The sequence below is a fragment of the Strix uralensis genome, chromosome 4 (assembly GCF_047716275.1).
Source record: "Strix uralensis isolate ZFMK-TIS-50842 chromosome 4, bStrUra1, whole genome shotgun sequence".
Classification (NCBI taxonomy): domain Eukaryota; kingdom Metazoa; phylum Chordata; class Aves; order Strigiformes; family Strigidae; genus Strix; species Strix uralensis.
The window spans coordinates 127,175,969-127,189,686 of NC_133975.1; the positions used below are offsets into that span (position 1 = coordinate 127,175,969).

The following is a 13,718-nucleotide window of genomic DNA, read 5'->3' on the forward strand; positions in this document are numbered from 1 at the left end:
AACATGCTACTGCAAGCAGAGGCAGTGAGGAGAGGGGCAGGTGACTCCAAGCCTCCAGCTGCCTCATAATACGGTTATCCATACACTGCTGAATTTACCAGGTGTCAGCTCACATGAGTCCCAGATGAAAAAAGAAGGCAGTACTCGATGCTTTGCTGCCCAGCTAGTGCCACTCAGAGCAATCGCTCCCCAAAGAAACAAAGAACCAGTGGGACAGGCAGAGACAATGCAGTCAGGGACACCCCACTTTTATCTCCTGCTACGCTGAACCCTAAATGCGGGAAGTGACGTACAGCAACACCCTCCCAGGAGAGGCACACGCAGACCTCTCACCCCCATGCAATCCCCACGCTTGGTGTCCGACCCTGAGCTGAAGGTAGGGCAGGTAGTAAGCATTTGCAGTGCAAAGCTGCTGCTTCTTTCTGTTACTGTTCATGTCAGATACAGCCCCTCAGTCCGATTTGCAATCGCCCAAGCAGCTGTGCAGTGTAAGGTGAGGATGGCCCAGGTAAAGATGACTGAGGGATGCTGCCCAGAACCTGCATGTATCACAGCAGCTGATGCTTCACAAGTGGAGGTTGTACCTGACCTGCCACGTGGTCCCTCACACCCTTTGGAAGGATGTGAGAGGGTTTCCTCCCACCACCCTGCCTGCCCAGAGTCCATTCCCACAACCATTGGGTAGAAGTCCCCTTTCCCCATCCATGGGCACTTATATAACCACATTTCATCCTGCTGGACTCAAAGACAACGATGCACAGGGGTCCCGCCTGCACAGCGCAGATGCAAGGTCTGCCCTGGTCCCTGGGCTACCCAAAATTGTGGACACCACTGTCCCCAACAGGGTGCGAGGGAATGTTGATTAAACTGGTGCAACAGTGTTTGCTTTGGCTTTTTACAGCATGTCACGGATGCTCATTTAAAGATCAACAGAATTTAAAGACAGAAAAATCCCTCTAGCCCCCTTCCAAGGGCAGAAAGGCTTCCACCCCCAAAAACTAATCCAGACAAAAAATTAGGGTACTGTTATCTGGTACCTAGTCACAAGTCATTTAAAAAAGGGTTTATTTCTGGGAGCCAGCTGTCTCCCTGGATCTGACCCTGATGTAAGTCAGCACAGCCTTTGGGCTGCTGTATTTTACAACAGCTGACCACAGCTACTCAGGGGTCTCAAACCAGACAAGGGTCATCATAGGAGAGCAGAGATGTATTCCAGCAGCATGATAGTCCCCTACATAAAAGCAGGAAGAGGTCACCAAAGAAACCAATTTATGCCAAAAGTTCCCATCTTCCAAGGAAGCTTCAGCTGTGTTCAAGACAGAGTCAAAATGATATGCAAAATTTGATCTGTAGTCCTGATACTACCTCTCAGCATTTCTTTAAAGAGCACATCAGGAACATGACAAACTGTTACATAGATTGCACTTCTATGAAATTTCATGTTTGTGTGGAGAAGAGAGGAATTTTCTTAGTTTTGTTTACGATAAATCAGCAAACATCACAGAAACTGGCAGAAAAGAGTCCCTATGGGCCTGTCTCCAAGGACACTCAACTTAAAATAACTAAAAATCACACCTTACTTATTTTGATGCAGACTTGCTAAAGGTCACTCTTACTGAGAACTGAGGTGTGGTTTATTTCAACATCAGTCACATTTAACATAAACCACTCCTGTCTGCAGTGACAGCAGCAACCCAGTGGCTGATCGTGCTTTTGTTCTCAGAGAGGAGCCAACAGCCTCAATCCTACTTCAAAAGTTTCTAGACTGGTAACAGCCAAGAGCCCGAGAACAGTCCTGCAGAAGTCACCTTCAGCCCAGCAGGCCAGTGGTTTCTGAATCACAGAAAGTGGTTTAAGAAGCTTGAGTCCACACATGTTACAGAGCAGCCCACAGGTGCAGAGCTCCCAAAGGTCTGCATCTCCACTGGAAAGATTTGAGGCATCTATAAATTTCAAAGCTGCAATTAAATTGACTGAATCACAAATATAAGAAGACTCCCTAGCTTAAATGCACACTTGCACCACATACTGAGCCTTGCTTATGATCAATCACAACCTCCACAACCAAAGGCAAGACTGATGTTGGGAGGGGACAGACAGGTCCAAGTGGAAAAAAAAAATATGAATTTCCAATAAAGTGTTAAAAAAACCTGAAGTATCCAGATGTCAAAAACAGAAAACCACCAGTACACCCTAGCAGATAATCCGTTTTTTCACCAGAAAAGCACTTGCAATGGGGTAAGCAGCACTCTTGAGCTATGGCAAGGATCACTGAGGTTCTGCTTGGATCCGAACAAAACCAGAGCTGGAGCACCTCAGATGAGATGAAGAAGGGAAAAAGGAGGCAAGGAAGGGAGGTGTCCTGCTAAGAACTAGTGATCTGCAAGCAAGAAGTAAGGCTACACTCTGAGAGTCTGGGAATGAAGGAAGAACACAGCATTCTCACCGTGTCCCAACACTGGACCTGTTATCAAATGAAAATAACTCTTGGGAAAACACAATGTGTGCTTTTCTGATTAACAACATTTACGCCTCTCTGAAGGGAAAACATGGACACTGATTTGTTACTACACTAAGTTCATCCAGGGCTTGCATTTCCAGACATTTAAATCACTTCCTAATACAAGGTTGTCCTGCTTCTCCATCATACTATCTACAATGCATCATGTTTTAAATACCTAGCAGACAAAATGCACATGCAGCACATATCTGAAGACAGTGGTATTTTATAGCTCTTCTTTCTTCCAAGATCATACTAAGCACCTCTGGGTCTGCCACTCCTATACATGTTGGGTCATCAATCTCCAATCATGCAATCAGTCAGCTCGCTTGTGATTCTCAAAACTGGAGGCATCAAATCAGCAAAAGGCCCTGCTTAGCATGGGAGCAGCAAAAGCAGCTTCAGAAACATGCAGGAATCTCCACAGAGGTACGTATCACGCTGGCTACACGTGCTGCAGATACCCTTCAGCTTTGTGTTTGGTGAAGGGTCTGGTACGTAGAACAGAGCACTCGGGATGAAAGCACAAGCTGCAGAGATGCCAACCAAAACCCACAAGGAAACAAAACCTGCTTAGGAAGGCAGGAGGAGATACAGTCAGCCAGCCTGCGTTTCCCCACAGGGCCGGGGAGCAGACGCAGCTCAGCTGTCTACGTCGATACAGATGCTGCTTTTTCCCCAGGAGAATTACCATGGGCAAAAGCCTACTGCTCGGAGTTGAGATTTGGACCTCTGCCCTGCCAGTGCCACGAGGCATCGTGGTACTGGATAAAATAAACAAACGAGAGCAGTTTCCCTATTCCTCAGTGCAGTCTGCTGTGCAGTCTGGCACAAGATAACTGCAGCATTCTGGTGGCAGCACGCAATAAACACTTGGTCAAATACTTTCCATAGTGAACAGGTTACATTTCTGCCAGTACTGTGCTCTGCACAAGTGTCCCAGTAAGGAAATACAAACCTCTCCCAGTGTCCCACTTTAGAAGGGAGACAGTCAAAGCCAAATTTAAACAAAAAAACCCCAAACAAACAAAAACGCCTTGCATTCTGGCCTGAAATATAATTTTTGCTCCTCAGAAGTAAAACCCCAGACAACATTTAATGACAGATAGGAATGCTGAGTCTCCCTCTTTCACCACGATGCATTTCACAGAGTGGTGTATATTGGCCACTTCAGTACTTTTCCAGAATATCAGCGAACGGTCCATCCCGCCCCAGGCTGGTTGTAAGTGTGACACCCCCACAAGAGGCAGCCTGATCCCTCCCAGGGGCACGTGCTGCCTGTTTCCAAATGACTCTGCCTAAGCAGACAAATGTCTCTTCAGCAAGAGTAGCCACCTCATCCTGGGGTTGGACTCACTTTACAGCTTCCAAGCTGCACAGGCTTCTGCCTTCAGCTTTGCTGCCATCAAGATCATGGATCTGTGGCAGGACCAGGGCCTGTGTATTCATGCAAAAAATAAGGCACCGAACAAAAGAAAGAAATCCCCCAGGAAAATGAAACAGTAATCCCCACAGCTTGGCAAAGGGATTTGGAGGCTGGCATAGTTCCCATAACAACTTAACCCGTTCTTTTTGGGGTGGAATGGATTTTTGCTTGCCGGTTCCCCTTTCCCAAAGTGCAGCATAGGTTAAGTGACCCAGGGTCAGATCCTGACCGCAGTCAGGGAACATGCTGCCCACAGAAGCACTGGCTTTCCCTTGGTTTTACATGGCTACCCAGGAGGCATGGAAAAGCATTATCTTAAGTGGGACAGAAGCCTGAATTTCTGTAGCACAGCCAAGCTGCATGCTAGCACCTGGATCAGGATCTCAGACACGGCAGCGGTCCCCTTTTTCCCCTGCCCACTCCTGAGAGGGACAAACCCTCCCTCTGCAGGCCAGGCTTTCACCGCCTCAGCAGGCACATGTAGTCCTCTCACCCCTAACAACCACCTGCCTGCAGTGCCACCATCACCTCTCTCCTTACCCTACTTCCAGCAATAAATCCCCTTCCCAGGTTTGCCCATCCTGCCTTGTCTCCAGCCTCCTCAACCCACATTTCATCAGACATTGTAATCCTCCCATCAACTGCAAGTTAACAGAAAACAATGGGAGAGGCAAAAAGACAACTCTAGGCCAGGAAATACAGGATGTGCCTTCTTCCTCCCGCAGCTGCTGCCCAGGCACCTAGAAACACTATCTGTCAAAAAGCAGAGCCTTCCCAAGGCTAGATCCTTTCCCTTCTGCCTGTAAGACACCTACTTCCCTTGTGACACCTAATGAATGACTCTTGGCAATTCCCAATGCCCTGGGACTAACTCAGGTGCTGGTTTACACCCTCTGGATAACTGCACTAAAACTGCACGAGTGGGGCACCGCCCTGTCCCAACTACAGCTTCCCACTCCAGCCCCACAACTCCATGCGGAAGGAGATCGGGACACAACAGGCATCAGAGATTCCCCGTGGCTTCTACTGGGAGCTCCCAGTGCAGGAAATACCTGAGTGATGGAGGGATAGACTTCTGCACAGCAGTGAACTCACCCAGAAGTACCAGGAAAAAGGTAATCTACCAAGTTCACACCATCTGCTTCCTCCCAGCATAATGCTGTAGACAAACTACACCACACCTATTCGCACTTGTTTATGTATACAGTTACTCAACTACATAGGAGAGACATTGTATTACCAAGTACAGCCTAGGGAAGATAGGAGACGTCAGGTCAATGAAACCTCAATTTGACCAGATGTCACATCCAGGCAGAGTTCACCACCACACTGTATTATTTGCAGAGTGCACCGTGCACCCTGCATACCAAACACAGAACAGATCCTGCAGGGAAAAAATATCCAGTAACGACACAGTAACAGATTGCATCTTCATGCCTATGTACACAGGGGCAGAAGCGGGATTACACAGGCAACCTTCACACTGGTATGTTGTAACTGCTCTGCAGTTATAAACACTTGGCTTAGCAGTCATAAGAATGTTCCTTCAGTGCCTAGAACGCTTGTAATTCCACAGCTTTTTACCAAAGCAAGCTAAAAAGAGGAAAATGTCTATTCAAGCAGCATCATTACCATTTATCCAATTCACCAGCAGAACAAACTTGTACGTTCAGCTCACAAGCCCCTACCACTTGAACTGACTAATTGATACCATAAGCAGCATGCGATGTCCCATATGGGGCAGTGACAGATGCTTGGCTAGTAGTGTTCACAGCTATCTGCTGACACCAGAATAAAAGCGAGTCTTAACCCACCACAGGCCTAAGGGAGATGCTGCTCAGCAGTCCCATCCTGCAATGCCCGCTTTCCCCACGCTGAACAGCTTCTGCCCCTTGTGCACCACCCTCCACTGTTCCAAGTCCTGCCCTCCTCTCACTCTGCACAAAGGACAGACTCCTTGTTGTGCCTCCCTGCTCAGCCAAATCCTTATCTCCTGGTAAGGATTTATAGGGTAGAAATCCAATGACTAGATGCAAAGATCTGGCCTCTGGCTTCCTGAAACACAGGTCAAGAGGTTGAGCAAGTACTCTGGTAGTATCATTATACTCTTGGCTTTCCTCGACAGCTGCTTTGACCACTGTCTGAGTCAGGACACCGGGGTAGGTGCACCTTGATCTAATCTAACGCAGCTGTTCTTACATCTAAAGCCCAGCCTTGTGCACACCTGCACCTAGTTCCTCCTTGCCCAACCTGTGACAGTTCTGTCCTCCAATCTGTCCTCTCACCAACCTCACTCCCAGATAAAATATGAGTTTATACAACAGTATCAATCAAGTTCCTGTTGACCATATGCAAACTCCAACTCTTTTTCAAAGGTTTGGAACTTGGTCGAACACCAATTACTATTGATTGGTGGTAGGGGGAGGGAGATCACCTCTGACCTAGGCATTCACTCTTGAAAAGTGTCACCCCCCCCAGCTCTACAATGCCAGAACTTCAAAGAACAGGTTAAACATACTATTAAATAGTTTACATGAAGAAAATGGCATTTTTCTCTGAGTTGCTCACAGCAAAGACCAAAGAAGGGAGCTGATCGTGTCCAGAACACACTGCCTAAAACAGATGCCTGGAAAATAAACTCTTAGCCCAAACAGCTACAAAGTTTAGCAGAGTTACAAGCAACTGAGCTGTCTTAAAAGGCTTAGAGGACAAAGGCATAAAACACAAAGCATCATGCCATCTGCACCTACTCCTGCTGTAACTCACACTCACATGAACAAACTCACCTGGTATATGACAATAGCATGCCCAAACCACCACTCTAAAGAGATGGAAATACTCAAGGGAGCACTGGTTAAACATTTTGCTTTCCCAAATTTTCCAGTAAACATCTCTCTCTCAAACAAAAACAGGGAAATCATGACCCTGCCTTCCCTTCTGTTAAATATTTACATCTAGCAAAAATGCAAAAGATGTTTTCTTTAGGGGCAGAGGGGAAGGTTTTAACAGTTAAGTGAAAATTTTGAGTTTGCAAAATGTTTATGCCTGAGTAAATACCAATCACATTAAGCAAATTATCAAAGCTGATAAAAATGGCAACTATATTTCCCAAGGATGGGGGGGATGGGGGGGATGGGGGGGGGGGGATTAGTTTGTTCTAGATGGTCCAAAAACCCTCTTAATTTTTGATTTAAAAAAAACAGTAAACCTTTTCAGAGAATTACTTCCTACCACCATCAAGCTTCACAGAAAAAACCCACACTAGTGCAAGTTAGCAAAGGTCTAGATTTCCACACTCCTGCTGTTTGTTGACTGTTACCTGAAGGGAGCCAGTGAGACTGTTGAAGAAATCAAGCACTGTTCTTCAGCAAAAGGGCAGAACTGAGCCCTCGACTCTGGTAACAACACTGTGCATGCCAAGCTATGCTACACGGCATTTTTCCTCATGCATTGACATTCAAACCCAATGTAAATCTCACATTTACTTGTACTAGAAGCTTTACAGTGCTGCAAAAACATTTAAAATATTTCTAATCCTCTTAGTAGGCATAGAAGATTTCAAGGTAGATTATGTTTCCCCACCATCAAACCTACGTAATTTTAACCTTAAAGACTGGTTTTCTTCACCACTTTGTTAACCAGAAAGCAAATCTAGGACCTGTATGAAACAAGTAAACACACGCGAAACTCGAGTTCGATCGTTTGGTGACAAAGACATCATTTTTTGCTGTTTATGGATCCGATACCTTGAGACAACATGTTCTAAGAAAATGTCAAAAGATATGACTACTCCTAAAACAATAAAGTGAGACAGGTAAGACTGCAAGGTCTCCAGGACAAAGGTTATCTGTGTCGTATGTTTGCATCCCATCTAATACACATGGACTCAACAGGGAACCACAAACTGTATCATGATGAAATCACTAAGCAGTAATAGTCTTATAGACAAGAAAACACCGATCAGGTGATCCAGTCTGTTCCCCAGACACTGCCAGTCTGCTCCCAGTTGTGCACTTCAAGGGATTAAACGCCAGTATCTTGAAATACATAAGCAAAATAACCATGCAGTGAATATACAGTTTCAGGGGCAGTACCACAGAAACACTACAGGTGCAAACACTGTCACAAGAGCTCTGTCCATCTGCTCTGATAACTGCCCTGCTTCTTAAGCTTTCCCCAAGACAAATGATTGTGCCAGTCTGCACAACAATTTTGTGACATGGACAGTCACAGTAGGAAAAAAGTCTATTTTTAGATCTCATCCTCCATCTGCTCACACACAATTTTGCTTGGGTATCAAATCTCTGTTCACAGTCCACACTGAGTCTTACTACGGTCATCTCATCTGGAGCCCAAGGTAGCTCTGGAAAATATCTTTATAAGCAAATGGCTAGGAAAATAATGTGCTGTGCTGTTCAAAATAAGGCCTTACATGTGATCCATGAAAAAGCTTTATCTCTGGATATAGTAGTAAACTAATATGTTTATAAAGGGTCACATGTAACTCACCCCATGAAAATAAGCAGCTGGCTTTTACAGACAATGCAGAGGCTTCACTCTGGTGAAATAATGAAAACCTCCTTTAATACCACCACCTATGAGCCCCCAAATACAACCACTTCACTCTCACAGATACTGCTGGCTCCTCCAAGAATCTCAGTTCATCTACCTTACAGAAAAGAGCATGGCAAATGTAGAGCATCGTAAGGTTGCTAGTCCACATACAGCACTGACAAGCCAGCTCAGACTTGCAAAGAAACATGAAATACTCCGTTGTGGTGTAGTTGTGGTATGGAGTGGCCCACAACCCACACTGTCCAGTCAAGCCCATAAATATCCAGAGAAACAAGCAATACATTTTAAGCATGACTGATATTTGGGTACTTTTATTTCAGGGTGCACAGCTTGAGACACATGACTCTCACAGTGCTGAAGCCTGACAGTAATAAAAAAAAAAAAATCAAGTACCTTCAAAAGGTATTAAGATGGGCACCCTAAAACTCAGGCCGTTTTTGGAAACGAAGGCCACTGTGTATGTTTTCTCCCTTCAAGTCACAAGAGAACACAGCAATCAGGTTTCTGAGCAGTCAAATGCAGACTTACAGAAAATATCAGGACATTTTTAATGTCTCACCTTTACAAGCCTCACCAGTCAGACACGTAGAAACATGAAATAAAAAATAGTGTGATTCATGGGAAAATCCAAACGATCTGCTGTGAACAGGAGTATGCTTCAGACTCTACCACTGAAGCACAATGTAGTGCTAGGGCCTGAATAACAGGCCCTGAAACAAAGTTGACCTCTAGATGAACCTCAGAACCAAACTTTATCCATTATTAGTATATGCTAATTAGTAAAATCTGTATTACCATTAGCGTTTATTATTAGTGTCTGATCATTAACGAAATATGTATGCTCATTAGTGAAAGATGTAGTTTAGACAAAATATAGTCAGTAATGAGGATGAAATGTTGTGAGAATGTATCCAACTTTCCTTGTTTAGCCTTGTTCAAGGCTGAGAATTCAAGTGTTTGGCCTTGTTAGAAACTCCCTTGATTCTCTCCCCCGAGCCCTGGCCAGGCTTTGAGTGGAATTCAGCAGGAGGATGAAACCAAATGTTTCCTCTCAAAGAAAGGTGCAGGTCATTCTGGCTTGCTCATTTTTGGTATGTAAGGCTGGACCCGCTCACAGCAACTTTGGATGCCTCATCCGTAGGACTTCCCACTTGCAGGGAAAGGTTCTCCAAATCCTCGCTGCAACCGGGGCTGCCCAGCGACTGCAGATCTGGATGTTGGTAACGTATGCAAGTGGTGATGGATCTTTCTTAACCACTATTCTCCCCATCATGTAGTGATGATTAGGTGCATTGCCTTGCTTATTCTTATTTTCTATAATTAACTGTATGTAGTAATAATAAAGTGTAGTATTCCATATTTTTCTTATTGCTTATTTTCTGTATTACTTGGTTATATCCTTTAATTGTTAACAGCAAAATAAACCTACTCTTTTCACTCTGGTGTCTGAGTTTAATTGGCATCCTCGATCAGCAAAACACACAGCCATGCCATTCACTATCAGCTAGGAGAGCAGTACAGACACTGCAAGCTCTCCTTTTGTGGACACTAACATTTTATTACAGCTAGACAACACTTTTCCTTCCAAGTACACCTCGTACAAGAACTTCTACGCCCCTGAACAGACCTCCTGCTAACACATCACACAAAACCCCTGCAGTAACTACAAACAGTGCCTGCTTGGTAGATCATCAGGACATACCTGTGACCAGTTTAGCAGTGTAAATTATGAAGAGGGAGTCCCCACTGTGCAGGCAGCTTCCTAATTTTGCCACCAACAGGCACTTTTGTAAAGAAGCAAAAGGGGGACAGGCAGGTGTGGTCAAACATTTTTTTTGCATTTAAGTACTCATGGCATGGGTCTAACAGAAACACTGATTTAATTCTGAGCTTCTACAAATTCCCGAGCCAAACTGACCCTGTCAAAAGCTCTTTGCGAGACTCCAGCTCCATTTGTTTGGAGTGACATCCATTACATTATGATATCAAACATGAGACCACAGTCAATGCTTCAGACACTCTGGATTAGGCCCAGCAGAGACACATACCGGTATGGGAAGCACTAACAGAAGCTGCAAGTTTGCCTTATTAACACAATTACTTTAGGGAGGGGTCACCACCTTATACCACCAAAACATCTAGTTTCTCTGCTAAACATCAGTATCACCTACCATAGTAATAATAAAAAAAACCTAAGTGAGAAATACAAGCACGGACAATTTAATCAAACTTACAGGGAAACATAGGCAAACAAAAAGCCCTGCCCCCATTCAAATCACATGTAGTAGTAAACAGTGCATGTATTAAAAGCTACAAAAAACACCATCATAACTGCAGATCGGGACAGAATGGTATGTCTTTGCTTACTACTTCTAGTAGTATCAAGATAGTTAATCTATTTGATTCATCTCCCACCACTACAGCTCCCATCCATCTGATGACATAGCAGTTTGAAAGAAACCTCACTTGCACTTTCACAAACATATAAAGTCTTCGTGGGAACCACAGACCACATAAAAAAGGAAGTTCCTTTTAGAAGATGTCATTTGAAGAAAGCGTGAAACATCTCTACAGATCCCCAGTGTTAGATTCACATCTACTGCATCTTCAGAAGAAATAACCAAAAAAAAGCCATGTTACCTGGAGCATCAGTTCACAGTCATCTCTGCCAACAAATATCATCTCCCGAGGGAGCCGATGGCGAATGCCAGTGCTGCTCACCAAAAACCACGAAGTCACGCTCATTTTGGCGCTTGGCACTTAATCTTTATACATCCTAAATACAAAAAACATGAGACACGGTCAGCTAATAATGAAGCGTGGAAGTACACCAGCACATAGCTGCAGTTTACAAATTTCCCTGCGCCATGGAACCCAGCGCTGCCTCTTGCACTTTGTGTTCATGTCTTAAATTTCTCATGGCAACAAGCAGTTGTGAAGTGTGTGCCAGGATCTGCTGCCCAAGTGCTATGTGTAGGAGCTCTGCAATCCTGGAAATATTCCCACAGCAAAGTAAGACTAGAGGTCTAAAGAAAGGATTGTTTAAAAAATGAAGCAAGCACGCAGCTGAATCCAATCAATGAAATGATGAAATGTGGTGGGGAAAAAAAAAAAAAAAAAAGGAGACCTCTTTTCCAGAACATTTCCTTGTTGCTAGCACTGTGCAGGAATCACAGCCTGAGCTTCCCTCGTCATCAAAGATCTGGTCCAGCGTATCGGTAGGGTGACATAACCTGGCTCCTCCAACCTTTCACAGCACACTCCCAGGAGCGGTTACACAGGTGCTGGGGAGGAGAAGAGCCTCCCTATGGCTCATCCCACTTCCACACTGACATCAGTTGGGAGCCCACAGATCCTTCCTTCCTCCCTCACAGCATGAGCTGGTCCAAAAACCAAACCGCACTGCTACTCCGGGACAGGAAACACAGGCTGCCGTTCCCACCGGAGGGCTGTGGTGTACACCGCCCCTCTTCCCGCCGCAGCAGGCAGAGGAGCAGGCAGCTGCCACCTGCGAGGGCAGCGGCGGCGTGCAGCACTCACCGGCAACTCTCCCAGCCGCACCGGCTTGTTGTCGCTGCTACAGCCCGGCTGCAGGCAGCCAGCTCCTGCGGCCTCTCCTCCTCCCTCTCCCACAATATCGCATCTTCCTCTCCCTGGCTAAAGGAAAATAAAGTGACACACATCAGGCTCTCGCCTTCCCCTCACCCACCTCCCGGAATCGAAGCTGCATTCCTAAATGTACCGAGGGAAGGAGATCTCCATTTTAGCCGGGCTGCGCTGCGCTCCCCGGCCGGATCGCCGGCCTCCCCCGCCGCCCCGGCCCCGGTGGTCTGACACCCATGGGGAGGATGAATGAGCTCCCCCGGCCAGGCGCAGGCCTGGCGGGGACACACACACGGAGCGAGCCCGCACCCCCCGCCTCCCTCTCTGCCGCTGCGGACGCGCAAACCCGCTCTGGGAGCCGGCGGTACGAGCTGCCGTGCCCGTGTCGCGACACGCGAGCGGCCCCGCCACACGCCGCGCCCGCCGCCCGGCCCTGCCGCCCAACGCCGCCTCCCCGACAAAGCGCCCGGGGAGAGGACCCGGGCGCCGCCGGCCGAGCCCCCGGGGCCGCCTCGCACCGCCCCGAGCCGGGCCGCGCTGCGGAGCGGCCCCCAGGGCCGGCCGCTTCCCCGGGGCCTCGGCCGGGCCGCGCTCGCTTGCTGAGGGGAGGGCGGGCAGCGCCGGCCGGAGGGGCCGCGGCGGGCCAGGTGCGGCGCGGGGTTCCGCCTCCCCCCCGCCAGGCCGGGCGGACCCGGCCCTTTGTCTGCCTGCGCCCGGCTCCCCCCGCCGCGCCCGGCCCGCCGCCCTTACCTGCTGCGGCTCTCGGCGCGGTGGCAGGCCGGGCGCCGCGCCCCGCCAGCCGGCTCTGCCTGCCCCGCGGGCCGCTCCCGGCGCCCGCCCCGCCCCGCCCCCGCGCGCGGCAGGTTCCCGACGTCAGGAGGCGGCTCCAGCCGCCGGGCCCGGCCGCGGCCCGACCCCCCCCGCCGCCCTGCCCGGGCCCTTCGCGCTGGCCCCCGGCTCCGGCCTGGGGCTGGGGCCGGGGCTGCGGCCGGTACTGGCCCTTCCCGGGGCCCGGCACCTGAGCGGCGGGGTGACAGCGGCTGACGGGGCTTCTGGGTCACGGCTCCTCAGCGCCGTAACAGCCATGGCCTGGCTCAGCGTCCCTCGTTTCGGGCTCGCCTGACGCCAGCGGGGCCTCAGAACACCTCTCTGACCGGGATGCAGCGGTCCCTGACCGTGGAGGCCCGACAGGCAAACTCGAGGGCGTGGGACAGGAGATGCTGCCTCCGCCAGCCACCGGAGACAGCCCCAGCACCAGCCTCTTCTCCCACCCCAAGTCCCAGCACCAGCCTCTTCTCCCTCCCTCTCCACCGGGCTTGGGGGAGCAGGTTGGCATCCACCTCCACAAGCACCCTCAGGTCCCCTCGCAGGGCAGTACCTCAAGGCAGTGGCCAGGACTGAGTTAATCCCGAGGATCTGACCGCGGAATAAGAGCCCAAAATGGGTGCTGTGAAAGGACGCACCATTTTATGGGTTCTTTTCAGTTGTAGGTGACTAGAAAATTCCTGAACAGCTGTAAGTGCAGAGAGCAATTGATAGAGTCAGGCTAAGACCCTTCCCCCGAGCATGCGTAGTATTACAAGCATTAGGTAACCCGCATTATAATTGTGTGAT

The 13,718-nt window shown here is 48.4% G+C and overlaps 1 protein-coding gene across 8 annotated transcripts in view; it reads right to left on the bottom strand.

Annotated features, from left to right (window-relative positions):
• Positions 1–12,916, bottom strand: part of CEP170B (centrosomal protein 170B) — a 59,793-nt gene extending 46,877 nt beyond the window's left edge. For all 8 annotated transcript variants that reach the window (XM_074869072.1, XM_074869071.1, XM_074869067.1 and 5 more), the window contains exons 1-3: positions 12,855–12,916; positions 12,042–12,158; positions 11,142–11,277 (exon numbers count right to left, since the gene is read on the bottom strand). In XM_074869072.1, the coding sequence (XP_074725173.1) occupies positions 11,142–11,246 (105 nt within the window). In that variant the 5' untranslated portion in view covers positions 11,247–11,277; positions 12,042–12,158; positions 12,855–12,916. The remainder of the gene's footprint in view (positions 1–11,141; positions 11,278–12,041; positions 12,159–12,854) is intronic.
• Positions 12,917–13,718: the final 802 nt, after the last annotated feature.